The sequence below is a fragment of the Saccopteryx bilineata genome, chromosome 5 (genome assembly GCF_036850765.1).
Source record: "Saccopteryx bilineata isolate mSacBil1 chromosome 5, mSacBil1_pri_phased_curated, whole genome shotgun sequence".
NCBI lineage: Eukaryota > Metazoa > Chordata > Mammalia > Chiroptera > Emballonuridae > Saccopteryx > Saccopteryx bilineata.
In genome coordinates this window covers 962,575-980,910 of record NC_089494.1, presented here as the reverse complement: position 1 = coordinate 980,910, position 18,336 = coordinate 962,575, and the positions used below count along the sequence as shown (strand labels likewise).

At 58.9% G+C, this 18,336-nt stretch overlaps 1 protein-coding gene across 19 annotated transcripts in view; it reads right to left on the bottom strand.

The window, feature by feature from the left end:
• Nucleotides 1-18,336, bottom strand: part of KIF1A (kinesin family member 1A) — a 97,859-nt gene that overhangs the window by 68,506 nt on the left and 11,017 nt on the right. For all 19 annotated transcript variants that reach the window (XM_066281129.1, XM_066281132.1, XM_066281131.1 and 16 more), the window contains exon 2: nucleotides 5,365-5,532. In XM_066281129.1, coding sequence (XP_066137226.1) covers nucleotides 5,365-5,470 — 106 coding nt within the window. In that variant the 5' untranslated portion in view covers nucleotides 5,471-5,532. The remainder of the gene's footprint in view (nucleotides 1-5,364; nucleotides 5,533-18,336) is intronic.

The window sequence follows — 18,336 nt, the reverse complement described above, 5'->3', positions numbered from 1 at the left end:
GTAGCTGGTTAAGATGGGGCACACTGGAGTCAGACAGACCTGATCCAACAGGCGGTGTCCTTATAAAAGGGGACACGTGACACAGACACGCACACGGGGACGCAGCGATGCATCTACAAGCCAGGGGACAGCGAGGATCGCAGAGGCCACCAGAACAGCAGAGGCGGGGGGTGGGGGGCTCTCCCTCCCAGCCTCAGAGGAACCCACCCACTCTGCCCACACCTGAGCTCATACTCCCAGGCTCCAGATCTGATGCGTAAACTGCAGGGGTGCCGCTCTGCACGGCAGCCCTGGGTGCCCTCACACACCCCCATCGGCCGGGCCACGCTTCCGCAGCTGCCTCAGGCCGGGTGGCTTCCTGGGCAGGCCCCGGCCCCTTGGCTCCGGCTCAATGCTCTGCTCACAGCACAAGCCTCAGATGCAGCCCCAGGCCCAGGGCTGAGCTGGCTTTGGGCTCCAGGGCCCGGGTTTGAGGCCTCCTGGGAGAAGACCCCAAGTGCCCTTGGGCAGCCACAGGAAGGAGCAGAGGGCTGACCATCGGACCCTCGTCCTCAGAGCTGAGAGGGGAGCAAGGCCCAGAGGACAGCAAGCTGCCCTGGTGTCAACTCCTGCGGGGACTTGGGGACAGGGACGACCGTAACCATGGAAACAACAACCTACGACCGTAACCATGGAAACAACAACCGACAACCGTAACCATGGAAACAACCATTGCAGGCCCCCCTCGACACAAGCAGCTTAGGCTGGTCCTCCCCCTGCCCCCACACCCTACCCTGGCAGCGAGGGACTGGGTCCCCCGGCTCACCCCACAATGCCCCACCTCCACGACATCATCTCCTCACCTACCTGCCTGCAGGCCAGGGTCTCAGGACAGGCCACGGTCCCTCCGACCCTGCTCTCCCACCCCGGGCTGGCGGCCACCATACCTACACACCCATTCTACCCTTGTCTGCGTGACACTGGCCCAGACCCGGGCGCTGACCTCGCCCGGAGGGTCTCCTGGTGCCGGGCAGTGTGCCATCACTTACGTGACCTGTGAGCTCCCTGAGGCGGGGCCCTCCCAGGGACAGGGAACAGGTGTGCTCGTGGAACTGGGGGCGGTCCCAGGGACAGGGAACAGGTGTGCTCGTGGGACTGTGGGCCCTCCCAGGGACAGGGAACAGGTGTGCTCGTGGAACTGTGGGCCCTCCCAGGGACAGGGAACAGATGTGCTCGTGGGACTGTGGGCCCTCCCAGGGACAGGGAACAGATGTGCTCGTGGGACTGTGGGCCCTCCCAGGGACAGGGAACAGATGTGCTCGTGGGACTGTGGGCGGTCCCAGGGACAGGGAACAGGTGTGCTCGTGGGACTGTGGGCCCTCCCAGGGACAGGGAACAGATGTGCTCGTGGGACTGTGGGCGGTCCCAGGGACAGGGAACAGGTGTGCTCGTGGAACTGTGGGCGGTCCCAGGGACAGGGAACAGGTGTGCTCGTGGGACTGTGGGCGGTCCCAGGGACAGGGAACAGGTGTGCTCGTGGGACTGTGGGCGGTCCCAGGGACAGGGAACAGGTGTGCTCGTGGGACTGTGGGCGGTCCCAGGGACAGGGAACAGGTGTGCTCGTGGGACTGTGGGCCCTCCCAGGGACAGGGAACAGGTGTGCTCGTGGGACTGTGGGCCCTCCCAGGGACAGGGAACAGGTGTGCTCGTGGGACTGTGGGCCCTCCCAGGGACAGGGAACAGGTGTGCTCGTGGAACTGGGGGTCCTCCCAGGGACAGGGAACAGGTGTGTTCGTGGGACTGTGGGCGGTCCCAGGGACAGGGAACAGGTGTGCTCGTGGGACTGTGGGCCCTCCCAGGGACAGGGAACAGATGTGCTCATGGGACTGTGGGCCCTCCCAGGGACAGGGAACAGGTGTGCTCGTGGGACTGTGGGCCCTCCCAGGGACAGGGAACAGGTGTGCTCGTGGGACTGTGGGCGGTCCCAGGGACAGGGAACAGGTGTGCTCGTGGAACTGGAGGCGGTCCCAGGGACAGGGAACAGGTGTGCTCGTGGGACTGGGGGCCCTCCCAGGGACAGGGAACAGGTGTGCTCGTGGAACTGGGGGCGGGCCAGGACAGCCGGCAGCACCAGTCAGCTGCAGGGGCGTGGGCCTCGAGGAGAACTTACCACGGGGACCATTGGGACCAGCCCCCACCCCCTCTCAGGTCCCATGGTGTGGCCGAATAATACTCTCTGTCATTAGAGAGGGGGGGTTCCTGAGCTCAGAGGGGACGTGCCCTCCCCATGTCACAGAGCACGCTGCCAGACTGGAGCCCAGGGGCCGCCCCAGGCCTGGCTCTCCGCTGAGGCCCCTGAGCCCTCACCAGGGCGACCTCTGCGGCCAGGCAGGACAGACCCCTCGGCCCGCTGTGCGCCCAGAGGACAGTTTTGCTGGAGAAGGGCCATCCCTGCAGGGTCTCAGGCAGGTGTGAGGAGGGGAGAGAGAACGGCCCTCCCGGGCATGCTGAGACTGGACGGCTCCCCCCGACACCCCCCTGCCTCCTCTGCCACCACGGCCCCAGGGGCAAGGGCAGGAGGGGCAGGGCGCCAGCTCGACGGGGGAGGGGGACGAGAACAGAAGGAAGGGCACCCACCCAGCGGAAGCCACCTCCCACCCGAGCGTCCCCAGTCCCGCCCTCCATGGACCTGAAGCCTCGCACAGAAGACGCTGGCGTCCCCCCCCCCCCAAACAGCAAGCACCCAGTGTCAGGAGCCCGTGCGCCTGACGTTAACTTGAAACAGAAACCAGTATAGACAGGTGTGTGCACCTGTGCACATGTGTGTGCGTGTGTGAGAGAAAGCTGGTGTGTGTGTGTGAGAGAGAGAGCTGGTGTGTGTGTGTGTGAGAGAGGTGTGTGCACCAGTGCATGTGTGTGTGAGAGAGAGCTGGTGTGTGTGTGTGTGAGAGAGGTGTGTGCACCTGTGCACATGTGTGTGTGAGAGAGAGCTGGTGTGTGCGTGTGTGAGAGAGGTGTGTGCATGTGTGAGAGAGGTGTGTGTGCACCTGTGTACATGTGTGTGTGAGAGAGCTGGTGTGTGCGTGTGTGAGAGAGGTCTGTGCACATGTGTGTGTGTGTGTGAGAGAGAGCTGGTGTGTGCGTGTGTGAGAGAGGTGTGTGCTCACTGGCTTACCAGCAGTCCACGGCCCCAAACTGCCGGGCTGATGGGAGCCCAGCGGAAACAGCGACCTGACCCTGAGGAGGAGGAGTTGTATTCAAACTGGGCCCCTGCTCGTCTGCGCAGGAGACCCTGACCCCCAGACTGATGAGGGAGCCTCCTGCCTGCTCCTCCAGTTGGGCTCACGTGCCCCACGAGCCTCAGCCACTCCCCCTGCCCGGTCACTGCTCTTCTACGTGAGCCTGTGGGGCGTGACCCCCAGCGCAGGCCAGCCCAGTTCCGGCTCGCTGTGCCCACGGGTGCTGTGCCCACGGGCGCTGTGCCCACGTGTGCATCACCCACTGCTCCACGGACCGTCCGCCCGAGGCAGAGAGCGCCCGACGCCCGGCGTGCAGCCCGGCCCCAGCTCGTGCTCCGCAAGTCAGCCGCGGACGTGCGGGAAGCCCACCACCACCTTCTCCCCCGAGCGGCCGCGTGGGGTGACCGGCCTCACAGAGCCTCGGTCTCCGCTTCCCCGTGGGACCGCAGACGGGGCCACCCCTGCAGCCCCCACAAGCGAAGAGCCCGTCTCAACACTAACGGGTGGACCTGCTGGGGGAGAGGGCGGCGCGAGTCCTCCGAGCCTGGACATCGCGGTCAGTGAGCGCCCAGGGCGGCGGCCTGGGCCAGCCGGTGAGTGACAGCTGCCGCCCAGGGCCCAGCATCTCCCGTGTCTCCTCTGACCAGGCCTGCAGCGTGGGCACACCTCCTCAGGGGTGGCCACAGCCACGCCCCTTCTGTGGTCTTCCACGGCCAGGGTCACTCTTTCTCTAGAACATTCCAGAACAGTGACGGCCGACGGGGCTCAACCTCCCACACGAGCTGGGTGTTGAGACGGTGCGGGCGGCAAGGGCCACGCACAGCACCCGCGTGGGCAGAGAAGGGGCTGCTGCTCTCGTCTGGGTGACACTCAGGCTGTGCACTCGGCCCACGTGTCTGCCGATGAGTGTGCGGGGTCAGAGGTCATCCTCCCTCGCCCTCCACTGCCCCCAGCAGCTGGACCCTGTGCGCTAGGACCCCTCAGGCACACCTGTCTTTCTGACGTCTCAAAATCACCTCTCTCTCGCCCCCTCCCTCCCTCCCTCTCTCTCTCGTCCCCTCCCTCTCTCTCTCTCCCCCTCCCTCTCTCTCTCTCTCTCTCCCTCCCCCCTCTCTCTCCCCCTCTCCCTCTCTCTCTCTCCCTCTCTCCCACTCTCTCCCTCTCCCTCTCTCTCCCTCTCTCCCTCTTTCTCTCTCTCTCCCCCTCTTCCTATCTCTCCTCCTCTTCCTCTCCCTCTCTCTCTCTCTCTCCCCCTCTCCCTCTCTCTCTCTCCCTCTCTCTCTCCCTCTTTCTTTCTCTCCCTCTCTCTCTCCCTCTCTCTCTCTCCCTCTCTCTCCCCCCCCCTCTCTCTCTCTCCCTCTCTCTCTCCCTCTCTCTCCCTCTCTCTCTCTCTTTCTCTCCCTCTCCCTCTCTCTCTCTCCCTCTCTCTCTCTCTCCCTCTCTCCCACTCTCTCCCTCTCCCTCTCTCTCTCTCTCTCCCTCTCCCCCTCTCTCTCTCTCTCCCCCTCTCCCTCTCTCTCTCTTTCTCTCCCTCTCCCTCTCTCTCTCTCCCTCCCTCTCCCTCTCTCTTTTCCTCTCTCTCTCTCTCCCCACCTCGTGACTCCGGGCCTCCAGCTGCTCAGAAGGTTCTGAGATGATTTACAACCAGAAAGCAAAGACAGACAAAGGCAAACAATGTATGAGCCCTGGGCCCCTGAGGCGAGACCAGGACGTGGTCAGTGACCCTGGGTGGAGCAGCGTCCCCTAAAATTCACGTCCCCCGCCCCGCCGAACCTCCGAAGGTGACCCTGTTGGGGAACGGCGTTGTGGCAGGTGTGGGCAGTTATGAAAACGAGGTCCTCCCTGAGCAGACTGGGCTGAAGCCCACGGGCACTGTCCCCACAGAGAGGCCACGCAAAGACACGGACCGTCCCTGTCAGCACCGTGATTCCGGACTCCTGCCTTCAGAACTGCGAGAGGATGCAGTCCTCTTGTTCTAAGCCACGTGGTGTGTGGCCGTCCATCCCTGCGGCCCGGGGAAACCAGCACACCGGGTGGACAAGGAGGGAGCTGGGGCCAGGCCGGTGGCTGCGTCTGGCCGGGAGGCGGAACCCACAGCGAGGCACTGGCCCTCAGCCTCCGGCAAGCCCGCACAGCCAGTACTCACTGGTGGTGCTCCCGGACATCTGGATGATGCACTTGGAGTCGCGGCTCATCTCCCGGGAGTTGAAGGGGCGGACACGCACCGCCACCTTCACCGAGGCCCCGGCCATCTCTGCGACCTGCGTGGGTCACTCCCAGCGGTGGCGAGAGCCCCAGCAAGCGCGGGAGGCACCTGGGGAGAGAGAGAGAGAGACGGGAGGTGGAAACGATACCCCGAGAGGCAGAACAGTTGTCCCTGGCGGGCACTTACGCCCACCACTCCCCTCCGAGTCCTCACGGCTGCCCCGGATGCCAATCCACAAGGACAGGAGCCGGGGGGGGGGGCAGCGGCTGGGGCGTGGCATCACGCAGTGTAGGGAGGAAAGCCACTGGGGTGCGTGGGGCCCTGGAGAGCTGGAGCCTCGCAAGGAGCAACCCTGATACCATGGGACCCAGAAAGACTCCAGGCTCCTCTGAAGGCCAGCGCCTGGGCAGAACCAAAAACACGCATCCACGGAAAGTCACTGGAACGGCCACTCGACCCTGTTATGGGTTCAGTCATGTGCCCTCAAAATTCACACGTGGAAGCCCCAACCCCCAGGACCTCCAAATGTGACCTTCTTTGGACTTAGGATCCCTGCAGGTGTAAGTGGTTAAGATGAGGTCACACTGGAGCCGGCTGGACCCCTAACCCAATATGACAGGTGTCCTTATAACAAGGAACACTGTGACACAGACAGACGCTCAAAGGGAGACAGACAGAGACGGGGTGATGCTTCGACAGGCTCAGGCACGCCACAGGCTGACAGGAGCCACAGCCGCTGCACAATCCCAGGGCCAGTCTTCCTCCGGCCTCAGGAGGGACCAGCCCTGGCAATACCTTCTTGACCTTAGACTTGCAGCCTCCAGAAGAGGAGACAACACATTTCTGTTGTCTGAGCCACAACGTGGGTGCCACTTTGTTACATCGGCCCTAGCAGACCACTGAAGACCCCCCCAGGCCCCCACCACACTGTGTGCACATCCAGATCTCTGCCCCCCCACCACCGGCCCCCACCAAGTAGGAGGCCAGAGGCTACTCTCTGGAAGAGTGAGGCTCTGTCCAGCCTGGGGAGGGGGTGGGGCGGTCTCTGAGGACCAGCTGAGGGTGGGTATGAGCTGAGGAGGTGTGAACTACACCCACAGTGTCCAGCAGTGGGACCCCAGCCCCTTCCTCCTGCTGCTGCTGGGCACCCCACAGGCCAGCTCCCGGGGGAGTGGGGGGCCCTTTGCTGGGGAAACGGCCTGGGGCCACTACCACCCCCGAGGGAAGGTCGCGGGCCGTGAGGAGCTGCAGTGCAACCCAGACTCCACGGGGCCTCTTTACCACAACCCCAGTGAGTGTGAAGGTGACCTTCACGGCCACTTGAAGGTCACCTTGACTCACACCGAAGCAGCAGCTCCCACTAAGGACACGGGCCCAGGGTGGGCCCCAGTGCCAGCTCGAGAGGACTGTGCCTGGGAGCTAAAAGCCCGCAGGTCAGAGTGATGGGCAAAGTAGTGCCAGCCGCAAGACTCCCACGAGACAGGAGGGGAGGCAGGAGGGGGGGCTTCCCAGTGGAGGTGTCCCAGCCAAGGAGGTGGGGACTCGGGGAGCGGAGCAGCAAGGCCTGGGCTCAGTGAGGGGGCCTCATGTGACACCCCATCCTTCCCCTGCGGGGGTGTGGCCCCCAGGCACCCGCCACCTGCCTTTAGGATAGGACAGTGCCCAGCTGAGGCGGCAGAGGGAACCCTCGGCAGACGGGCGGGCCGAGGGGGGCAGGGTTCTGCTGGTGGCAGCCCTCGTCCTGCACCAGCACCCCCCAGCCGCCAGCACCCCCCAGGACTTGAACTCTGGCCAGGGGAGAGTGAGCTTCATGCAGTGCAGTGGACTGCGGCCCCCTCCCCATGTGCCAGGATCAGGGCAGGGGTGCAGAGAGGAGGGCTCTGGGGAGGCCAGGGGAAGGGGGCACAGCACAGCGCCACACCTGGCTGCTAGAAAGGGGCACACGGGGACTGTCACTGGGGGCAGCAGTGGTCACAGGCGTGAGGGACGGTCCCATGACACTGGGGCACACGGAGCCCAGCCCCCCTCCCCTGTGGGGAGTGATTCACAGGGACCACCAGGCCGCCTAGCCCCTCTCCCCTGTGGACAGTGACTCACAGGGGTCACCAGGCCGCCCTGCCCCTCTCCCCTGTGGACAGTGATTCACAGGGACCACCAGGCCGCCTAGCCCCTCTCCCCTGTGGACAGTGACTCACAGGGACCACCAGGCCGCCTAGCCCCTCTCCCCTGTGGACAGTGATTCACAGGGACCACCAGGCCGCCCAGCCCCTCTCCCCTGTGGACAGTGACTCACAGGGACCACCAGGCCGCCTAGCCCCTCTCCCCTGTGGACAGTGACTCACAGGGGTCACCAGGCTGCCTAGCCCCTCTCCCCCGTGGGGCGTGATTCACAGGGACCACCAGGCCGCCTAGCCCCTCTCCCCTGTGGACAGTGACTCACAGGGGTCACCAGGCCGCCTAGCCCCTCTCCCCCGTGGGGCGTGATTCACAGGGACCACCAGGCCGCCTAGCCCCTCTCCCCTGTGGGCAGTGATTCACAGGGACCACCAGGCCGCCTAGCCCCTCTCCCCTGTGGACAGTGACTCACAGGGACCACCAGGCCGCCTAGCCCCTGTCCCCTGTGGACAGTGATTCACAGGGACCACCAGGCCGCCTAGCCCCTCTCCCCTGTGGACAGTGACTCACAGGGACCACCAGGCCGCCTAGCCCCTCTCCCCTGTGGGGCGTGATTCACAGGGACCACCAGGCCGCCTAGACCCTCTCCCCTGTGGACAGTGACTCACAGGGACCACCAGGCCGCCTAGCCCCTCTCCCCTGTGGACAGTGACTCACAGGGACCACCAGGCCGCCCTGCCCCTCTCCCCTGTGGGGCGTGATTCACAGGGACCACCAGGCCGCCTAGCCCCTCTCCCCTGTGGGGCGTGATTCACAGGGACCACCAGGCCGCCTAGCCCCTCTCCCCTGTGGGCAGTGATTCACAGGGACCACCAGGCCGCCTAGCCCCTCTCCCCTGTGGGCAGTGATTCACAGGGACCACCAGGCCGCCCTGCCCCTCTCCCCTGTGGGGCATGATTCACAGGGGTCACCAGGCCGCCTAGCCCCTCTCCCCTGTGGGGCGTGACTCACAGGGACCACCAGGCCGCCCTGCCCCTCTCCCCTGTGGGGCGTGATTCACAGGGACCACCAGGCCGCCCTGCCCCTCTCCCCTGTGGGGCGTGACTCACAGGGACCACCAGGCCGCCTAGCCCCTCTCCCCTGTGGGGCGTGACTCACAGGGACCACCAGGCCGCCCTGCCCCTCTCCCCTGTGGACAGTGACTCACAGGGACCACCAGGCCGCCTAGCCCCTCTCCCCTGTGGACAGTGATTCACAGGGACCACCAGGCCGCCTAGCCCCTGTCCCCTGTGGACAGTGACTCACAGGGACCACCAGGCCGCCCTGCCCCTCTCCCTTGTGGACAGTGACTCACAGGGACCACCAGGCCGCCTAGCCCCTCTCCCCTGTGGGCGTGACTCACAGGGACCACCAGGCCGCCTAGCCCCTCTCCCCTGTGGGCAGTGACTCACAGGGACCACCAGGCCGCCTAGCCCCTCTCCCCTGTGGGCAGTGATTCACAGGGACCACCAGGCCGCCTAGCCCCTCTCCCCTGTGGGGCGTAATTCACAGGGACCACCAGGCCGCCTAGCCCCTCTCCCCTGTGGGGGTGACTCACAGGGACCACCAGGCCGCCTAGCCCCTCTCCCCTGTGGGGCGGGATTCACAGGGACCACCAGGCCGCCTAGCCCCTCTCCCCTGTGGGGGTGATTCACAGGGACCACCAGGCCGCCTAGCCCCTCTCCCCTGTGGACAGTGATTCACAGGGACCACCAGGCCGCCTAGCCCCTCTCCCCTGTGAGCAGTGACTCACAGGGGTCACCAGGCCGCCTAGCCCCTCTCCCCTGTGGGCAGTGATTCACAGGGACCACCAGGCCGCCTAGCCCCTCTCCCCTGTGGGGCGTAATTCACAGGGACCACCAGGCCACCTAGCCCCTCTCCCCTGTGGGCGTGACTCACAGGGACCACCAGGCCGCCCTGCCCCTCTCCCCTGTGGACAGTGACTCACAGGGGTCACCAGGCCGCCTAGCCCCTCTCCCCTGTGGGGCGTGACTCACAGGGACCACCAGGCCGCCCTGCCCCTCTCCCCTGTGGACAGTGACTCACAGGGACCACCAGGCCGCCTAGCCCCTCTCCCCTGTGGGCAGTGACTCACAGGGACCACCAGGCCGCCTAGCCCCCCTCACCCATGGGGCGTGATTCACAGGGACCACCAGGCCGCCTAGCCCCTCTCCCCTGTGGGGCGTAATTCACAGGGACCACCAGGCCGCCTAGCCCCTCTCCCCTGTGGGCGTGACTCACAGGGACCACCAGGCCGCCCTGCCCCTCTCCCCTGTGGACAGTGACTCACAGGGGTCACCAGGCCGCCTAGCCCCTCTCCCCTGTGGGGCGTGACTCACAGGGACCACCAGGCCGCCCTGCCCCTCTCCCCTGTGGACAGTGACTCACAGGGACCACCAGGCCGCCTAGCCCCTCTCCCCTGTGGGCAGTGACTCACAGGGACCACCAGGCCGCCTAGCCCCCCTCACCCGTGGGGCGTGATTCACAGGGACCACCAGGCCGCCTAGCCCCTCTCCCCTGTGGGGGTGACTCACAGGGACCACCAGGCCGCCTAGCCCCTCTCCCCTGTGAGCAATGACTCACAGGGACCACCAGGCCTCCTAGCCCCTCTCCCCTGTGGACAGGGACCACCAGGCCGCCTAGCCCCTCTCCCCTGTGGGGGTGACTCACAGGGACCACCAGGCCGCCTAGCCCCTCTCCCCTGTGGGGGTGACTCACAGGGACCACCAGGCCGCCTAGCCCCTCTCCCCTGTGGGGGTGACTCACAGGGACCACCAGGCCGCCTAGCCCCTCTCCCCTGTGGGGGTGACTCACAGGGACCACCAGGCCGCCTAGCCCCTCTCCCCTGTGGACAGTGACTCACAGGGGCCACCAGGCCGCCTAGCCCCTCTCCCCTGTGGGCAGTGACTCACAGGGGTCACCAGGCCGCCTAGCCCCTCTCCCCTGTGGGGCGTGATTCACAGGGGTCACCAGGCCACCCTGCCCCTGTCCCCTGTGGGGCGTGATTCACAGGGGTCACCAGGCCGTGCCCTGCCCTGGCTCCCACCACCAAGGCCGGGCCTGAAAGGGGGTCTCCTGCCTCGACCTCCCCACCTGTAATCACCCTGTTCAGGAGAATCTGGCCCACAGACCCACTTCCAGCAGGGTCCCAACCTCCTCTCTGTGAGGGTGGGTTGGGGACCTCTGGCCATGTCCTCTGGGGACCCCAGCACCTGTGGAACACCCCGGGGCCATCTCTGCAGCTGGGCAGGGGGCAGCGGTGAGGGCTGGGGCCCATGCAGGTTTGGGATGTGAACCCCAGACTCTGCCCCGGGCCAGCTCCTCAACTGCTCAGAACTCCCAGGACAGGACAGACACAGAGGAGGACTGCCCCCCGCCCAGGCAAACACAGCTCTTACAGGACAAGGCCACAGGACGAGAAGGGCACTCCAGACCAGCTGACAATGGAAGGCCAACAAGTTCGGGACCTGAACAGGAGCCCTGGGTGGGGGATGGGGCGGGGGAGCTGGAATTGTGCCCAGCTGCACCCCACGGCCCCCACGGCCGCAGCAAGCACCCTCCCCTGCACCCCGTGTTTCCCCAACGCCGTCCCACCTTCTTACATCCATGAATGACCGCCCAGAAGAGGACCGGAGGGACGTACCTCCCCGAGAATCCACGTTTTCTTACCCTGGAAAATCTCTGCCCTTTTGAAATGGAGGGAAGTCTTGGGATATTCGGGCTGGGTGGGAAGAGTGAGAGCGGGGTCACGAATTCCTGGCGAGAACGCAAAATGGAACGAGATGTCTGGCGAGCATTTAGCAACACGCTTTGTGGCTTAAAGGGAAAAAAAAAGCTGTATCCCTTGACTAAGGAATCACAAGTACTAACCTAGGAAAATAATCAGAAACAAAGAAAATACGTATGAAAGCAGGCGCTCAATCCGCTATTGCAAAAATTTCAAGTTTTCCTCCCGATTTCGCTGTCTAAATTCAGTGCAATTCCAATAAGCAATATATCCTGGCAGGATGTTTGGGGGAATCGGGGCAAGAGTTTTGGAAAAATAAGAAGAAAAAGGGGGGGCCCTCACCACTCCCACATTTACTGTGAAGCTCCCCCAGGCTAGAGGGACGTGAACAGAGCACCCGAGAGAAAGGAGGAAGCACGACCCAGACACACAGACAGGCAGACGGACACACAGGCGAGTCCAACAGGTGAAGTGAAAAGGCAGCATCTCAGGTAACTGGACAATAAAGTTGGCCTTGGATCAATTGGTTCTTCCGTATTGAAAAACAGGACAAAAGAAAAGGCTTCACAGACATGAACAACGTAACAATGTGGTGACTGCTGGGGTGAAGTGCGGGTGGGGGGCAGTGGAGGTAATGAGAGAAGAAACAGTGATGGACGAAGGCTTGACTTGGGGGGATGAACCCACAAGATGGGGTACAGGGATGGGTGGCAGAATTGGGCTGCTGAGATCTGTAGAACTATGTTAGCCAGGGTCAACCCGAGAAACTCCATGTCAAAGAATCAAAGAAGAAAAAATCGGAAAAGAAAAGAGAGTCGTAACTCTTCGGAAGTATGACAAGAACACCCAGTAGTAGCAGCCTCTGCGTGTGGCCCTGCGGTGGGGACAGTGCCGTACCACCAAGCTCGGAGCGAAGGACTCCTGCCTGCAGGTGGTGAGACGGGGCAGCCGAGATGCCCCCTCCGCCACTCACAGCCAGAGAAGCCGGTGCCAGTGTCTCATCTGTTTTAAGGCACCAGTGAGCTGGGAGAGCTGTGGAAGCTACAGAGTTGCAGCCAAGGACACCCAGAAGCGGGGGCGGTGGGTGGCCGGGCGGAGACAGCGTCCGAAGTGCCGTAGTCCATTCTTGCGAAGTGTGTTTGTGCGCTGGCCCCCAGGCGAGAAGCTGGGAACCGGGCATCTTCCCAGGCAGAGAGCCGTTGCTGAGGGGTGGGGACACAGCCCAGCCCAGAGAGGCCGAGATCCCAGGAGAAATCAAGAAGAGAATGGAGCCAAACCCATGTCCACTTCTCCCCTGCAGAGCGCCGAGCTCTGAAGGAAACGTGGAGCGGAAGCTTAACCCTTTGAGTAAGTAGTGCGAACGTTCATGTACGTCCTCCCTCAAAGGGTTGACAAAAAACTCACTACTCCAAGGGTCAGATACCCAACAGGGAACTTCTGAAAATCAAAGAGAAGTCTCCCCTAGTCTCAGGTGCTGAGGAGACAAAGATAAGAACCCAGAACCCACCAGGAGGGGCGCCTTCGTGATGGCACCAGGCCCGGTGGGAAAGCTCCGGAAGGCACCGAATCTGAAATCGGGGCAGAGCCAGAGGTAAGAGGAGTCTTATCAAAACGGCAGAGCCTCCCTGACTCAGCAATCTCTGCCTGAATTAGAGACGGATCCCCTCCACTCAATCTGCGGGAGAGAAAAGGGAAACTGCCTGGAACGCTACACTGTTTCAGTGGGTGATGTCTGACATGAAGCAACACTTACAAGGCATGAAAAGTGTCAGGACTCTATGACTCCAAACAAATTGGGGTGGGGGGGGATGCAGGAAGCAAACAAGAACAAAAAAGGAAAAAAAGAAACATACCTACACATGATCCAGAAATAACAGCCAGCAAATGAGGACAATAACCAGGACTTATACGTTCAAAATAAGAGGGGAAAAAAAAGGGAGATGAAGAAAATAATTGGAGAAAATAGAAAATATTGCCAGAGGATTTGAAACTATATGTGTATACGTATATAAAACCAAATGGAAATGCTAGAACTGGAATCACAAGAACTTGAAATGAAGAACTCAAGGGCGTGGACGTAGAGGAAGACAGTGTTTATGAACTGGATGGCAGGTCATGAGAAAGTCAAAGAACAGAGAAAAAGGAATGGAAAATACAGAAATGAGAGTTGGAGGAATATAGGGCACAGGGGAATGGTTTAACACGCTCGTGACTGGAACCCAAACAGAGCAGGAATGGAATGTGAGCCTTGAAAAGAGAATGACCCTTTATTGTCTAAAACCACCAAAGCATCTCCCCCTGCAGATTTAAGAAGCTCTTGGCCCTGGCCGGTTGGCTCAGCGGTAGAGCGTCGGCCTAGCGTGCGGAGGACCCGGGTTCGATTCCCGGCCAGGGCACATAGGAGAAGCGCCCATTTGCTTCTCCACCCCTCTGCCGCGCCTTCCTCTCTGTCTCTCTCTTCCCCTCCCGCAGCCAAGGCTCCATTGGAGCAAAGATGGCCCGGGCGCTGGGGATGGCTCTGTGGCCTCTGCCCCAGGTGCTAGAGTGGCTCTGGTCGCAACATGGCGACACCCAGGAGGGTCACATCATGGCGACGCCCAGGATGGGCAGAGCATCGCCCCCTGGTGGGCGTGCCGGGTGGATCCCGGTCGGGCGCATGCGGGAGTCTGTCTGACTGTCTCTCCCTGTTTCCAGCTTCAGAAAAATGCAAAAAAATAAAAATAAAAAAAATAAAAAAAAAAAAGAAGCTCTGCACACACACAGCACGATCGATAGATAATTACACCGAGCTGCATCGTAAGACTGCTGACACCAAAGATGAGCAGAAAAAAAATATTAAAAGCAGCCAGGACAAAAAAGAAAAAGAAGAAGAAGAAAAAGACATACAACCTTTAAAGGAACAAAAATAAGATCGGCAGCTGTCTTCTCAGCAGCAGTGGTGGAAGCCAAGGACAAGGTTCTGAAGTTCTGACATTATCGCTAAGTGGAAAAAAGAGTACTTTCTATTAGCTTGTCAAGGACACCTGATTCCATTGCTCGATTAATCATGTTTAAAAAAAGAGAACAAGAATGTATAACTAACAAGTTATGAACCAGACCGAAAGAATTTTCACATATTTTTATTAATCCAACAGAAGGCAATTTAAAAAGAAAAACAAAAACGAAAGAAAGATAGCTCAAATGAAACCTGACATTTAAAACGGTAGCTAAAACCCCAACTGAATTAGTATGGTCTAAATATTCCAAATAAGACAATTATCAGAACAGATTTTTTTTTTAAATCTTATTCTGTTGACAAGAGACACCTTTAAAATAAAAAGGCACAGAGAGATTGAAAATATTTTTTAAAATTTAAAAATTTTCGGTCAGTTTGTTCTATCAGGTACTGAAAAGGAAAAATACATATTCCTATAGAGCGCACCGAGAACATTTACTAGACTTCGCCATAGGCTGGTCATAAAAGCAAGCTCTAACCAACTTTCCTTTAAAATTAAAATCTTGACATAATGTTCCCTGACCACAGTAAGAAAAAAAAACAACTAACAACTATAGAATCCCCCCCCCCATTGCTTAAAACATGGAGTGACACAATTCTGCATCACCCATGAGAAAAAGAAAAAAAACAAACATCTCACAGGATGTTAGAAAACACTGAACTAAACAGTGAGGATCCAACATGCCGTGTGGAGGCTGAGGGGTGCACCGGACACAGGGCTGCTGGGGACCGAAAAATAAACAGGGTAGTTTGCAGTTTGGACTCTGGAGGATAAAGGTGTTGGGAGCTGACTGTAAGCTGACAGTCTGCCCAACCCCCCACCTCACTAAACTGCAAAGGGCTGTGCTACAGTCCTCACCCCGCCTCCCATGTTCCCCGGAGGGACTGGAAGCTGGTTACTTTGTGTAAGTTCAGTATTGGTGGGGGGTTTTCTGCACCTGGTGGTTTTCCTGTGTTGCCTTGGAAACGTGATTGATTTGCTAATGGCCCACCTCTTCCAGTAAATAAAGAAGGATGTTTTGTGGGGGCGGCCATGTTTTTGCGGCTTGGCCAGGGCAGGAGTTACTGCTGGCGAGGAGCTGTGGCATCCTCCCGAAATCCATCTTACAGATGTCTTTCTGTGTCTATTTTTCATTCAGTTTCGTGCCATCCTCACTCGAGACCCTGGAATAGACTCTTCGCGCAGCTCGTGACACAGGGCTCCCAAAGGAGACTCTCGACTTTAAAAGCATGGCAGTGGGGGGGACATCCCTCACATTCCCCCCCCCGGGGTCGACCCAGGCCCGAGTGACCCTCAGGGAGCTTCAGGACTGGAAGGTTCACCTTGGGAAGGACCCGGTGGGTGTGACCCACCAGCCAGGACTCCACCAGGGCACCCCGTCATCTTGTGCAACTCGGACACTGGTGTCAGCAGCACTGGGGAGCTGGAGACGCCCAGGAGGGCACTGAAATTGGGGGGCAGAGCAGGAAAACTGAACCGGTCACTGTGAGCACCAACCCTCTAAGTCACAGGAGTGGATGGGACCGGCAGGAGGAAAGCTGACAAAGAGGAGAAGGACAGAGGAGGACACAGGGGGAGAAGCCTGGGCACCTATCTCTGGACGGGTCCTCCTGACTTGCACCTCTCACGCTGAACCTAAAAAAGAGTTACTTTTAAAGTCATTACTACAGCCCTGGCCAGCTAGCTCAGTGGTAGAGCATCAGCCCAGCATGTAGAAGTCCCGGGTTCGATTCCCAGCCAGGGCACACAGGAGAAGCGCCCATCTGCTTCTCCACCCCCCCCCTCCTTCCTCTCTGTCTCTCTCTTCCCCTCCCGCAGCCAAGGCTCCATTGGAGCAAAGATGGCCTGGGCGCTGGGGATGGTTCCATGGCCTCTGCCTCAGGCGCTAGACTGGCTCTGGTCGCAACAGAGCAACGTCCTGGATGGGCAGAGCACCGCCCCCTGGTGGGCGTGCCGGGTGGATCCCGGTTGGGCGTGTGCGGGAGTCTGTCTGACTGCCTCCCCGCTTCTCACTTCAGAAAAAAAATACAAAGAAAAAGAAAAAAAATAAAGTCAATCCTAAATGGTTCCAGTCAATAAATCAATGGAAAGACCTCACGTTGGTGGGCACTCCCTGGTAGGCGTGAAGATGAAAATCTGTTTGCTTATCGCAATTAATATTTCTCCACTAGCATATAATAAGGTAAATGAGAGACTTCTACTTCTGGCAATACAATAGATGAGATAGTGTCCCCTTGTTAGAAATCACCTGGAAACTTGGGGCGAATAACACATGTTAGAATAAAATAAAGAAATTTCTGGGGAGGGAGAGGGAAGAAGAGCCCAAATTAAAGTGGCAAGCCCACCTGGAAGGAAATACAGGTATTTGCTGACCCCAGAGATGCAGACAATTGAGTTTCAACTGTGAGAAGGGGGTGGGGGCAGGAGGTACGGCCTCAAACACGTGCAGGTTGGGACTAGACCCAGATGGCCACAGCATATCGGAGCCTCTAAAGCTGCAGCCCCGTGAAATAAAAGTCTGAGGACGGCCCCTGTCCTCAGAGGGACACAGGGGACTCGACCCGATCTGAATGACCCTCAGCTCCACGTGGCCAGAACGCTGGTGTCTCTGAGAATTGGAGGCCACAGACCTGTCCTCATGAGAGTTTGCGTTTCACAGTTAAAACCACGGCCCAACCAGTAAACCCAGACAAGAACTCAGCACGGAGCCGCCCTCAGGGGCGTGCACCCAAAGCACCTTGCAGAGCAAATACAAATCCTCCCTGGAAATCGTTTCTTCCCACAGGTCCCCGATATTCCCACAAATGCACACCCGTCAAACATGAGCTCACAATCAAAGCCACCAAACACCAGGGAAGAAATTCACCACCAGCAAGAGTCAGTGGGGGTGCAGGGGAGGGGGGAGAGAAAAGGAAAAGAAAATCATAATCAGATCCTCAGGGCTTCAGATGGTGGAATTGTGCGATACTGGTTGTAAAATGAGTATGCTGAAAATGTTCACAGAAACAAGCAGGAACGGGAAATGATGGGGCCAAATATTGGGGCGGGGTGGGGGGGCAAAGCCAGACACGACTTTCAGAAAGAAATAACGTAATCATTTCATTTTAAACCTTAGCAGACATGTTAATCAGCACTTTAAATGGAACTGAACAGAGGACTAATGAACAGGAAGATATGTCAGGAAAAAATTACCCAGAATGGTCCCAGAGAGACAAGATGATGAAAACATCAAACTAAGGTTGTGACCCACGGCACATGGAAGAATTCATCAATTTTAGCATAGCAGGACCTTTAACATTCCTCTCTGTAAGGGACAGACCAAGCAGACATATAACTAATCAGAGCATAGAAAATTTGAACAACATAATAATCATGAACCAACCTGTGCTCTCTTGCTCTGAAAAAATAGAGAAACATTCTTTCTTAAAACAAAACAAACAAACAAAAAAAAAACATGATGGACCATTGACACTATTCGCCATGTAGCACCCCATAAAGCAACTGCTGATAAGTTTCAAAGACTATATCAAACAGATCTTGTAATGTGAACACAATTCAATTCAATTCAAAAATCAATAAAAGGCCATTAAAAATCCATGTTTAGAAATGTAAAAATAAACTTCTAAGTACTTAGTATATACAAAGTACACCAGCTCCAAGTGACCAGGGCCTAATCATACATATAAACAAATAAGTAATATGCAAACGAATAAAGAAATTATGTTGGAGATATAAGTAAGCTTAGCAGTAAATAATAATGGAAATAGTACTGCTCAGACTTCTGGCAGCCATGATGGAGTTACAAGAACCATAGTTAATCTCCCACTGCAAGCAACAACTACCAAACTGGACAAGCACTGGCCAGTTGGCTCAGTGGTAGAGTGTCAGCCCAGCCTGCGGAAGTCTCAGGTTCAATTCCCAGTCAGGGCTCACAGGAGAAATGACTATCTGCTTCTCCACCCCTCCCACTCCCCCTTCTCTCTCTCTCTCTCTCTCTCTCTCTGTCTCTGTCTCTCTCTTCTCCTCCCACAGCCA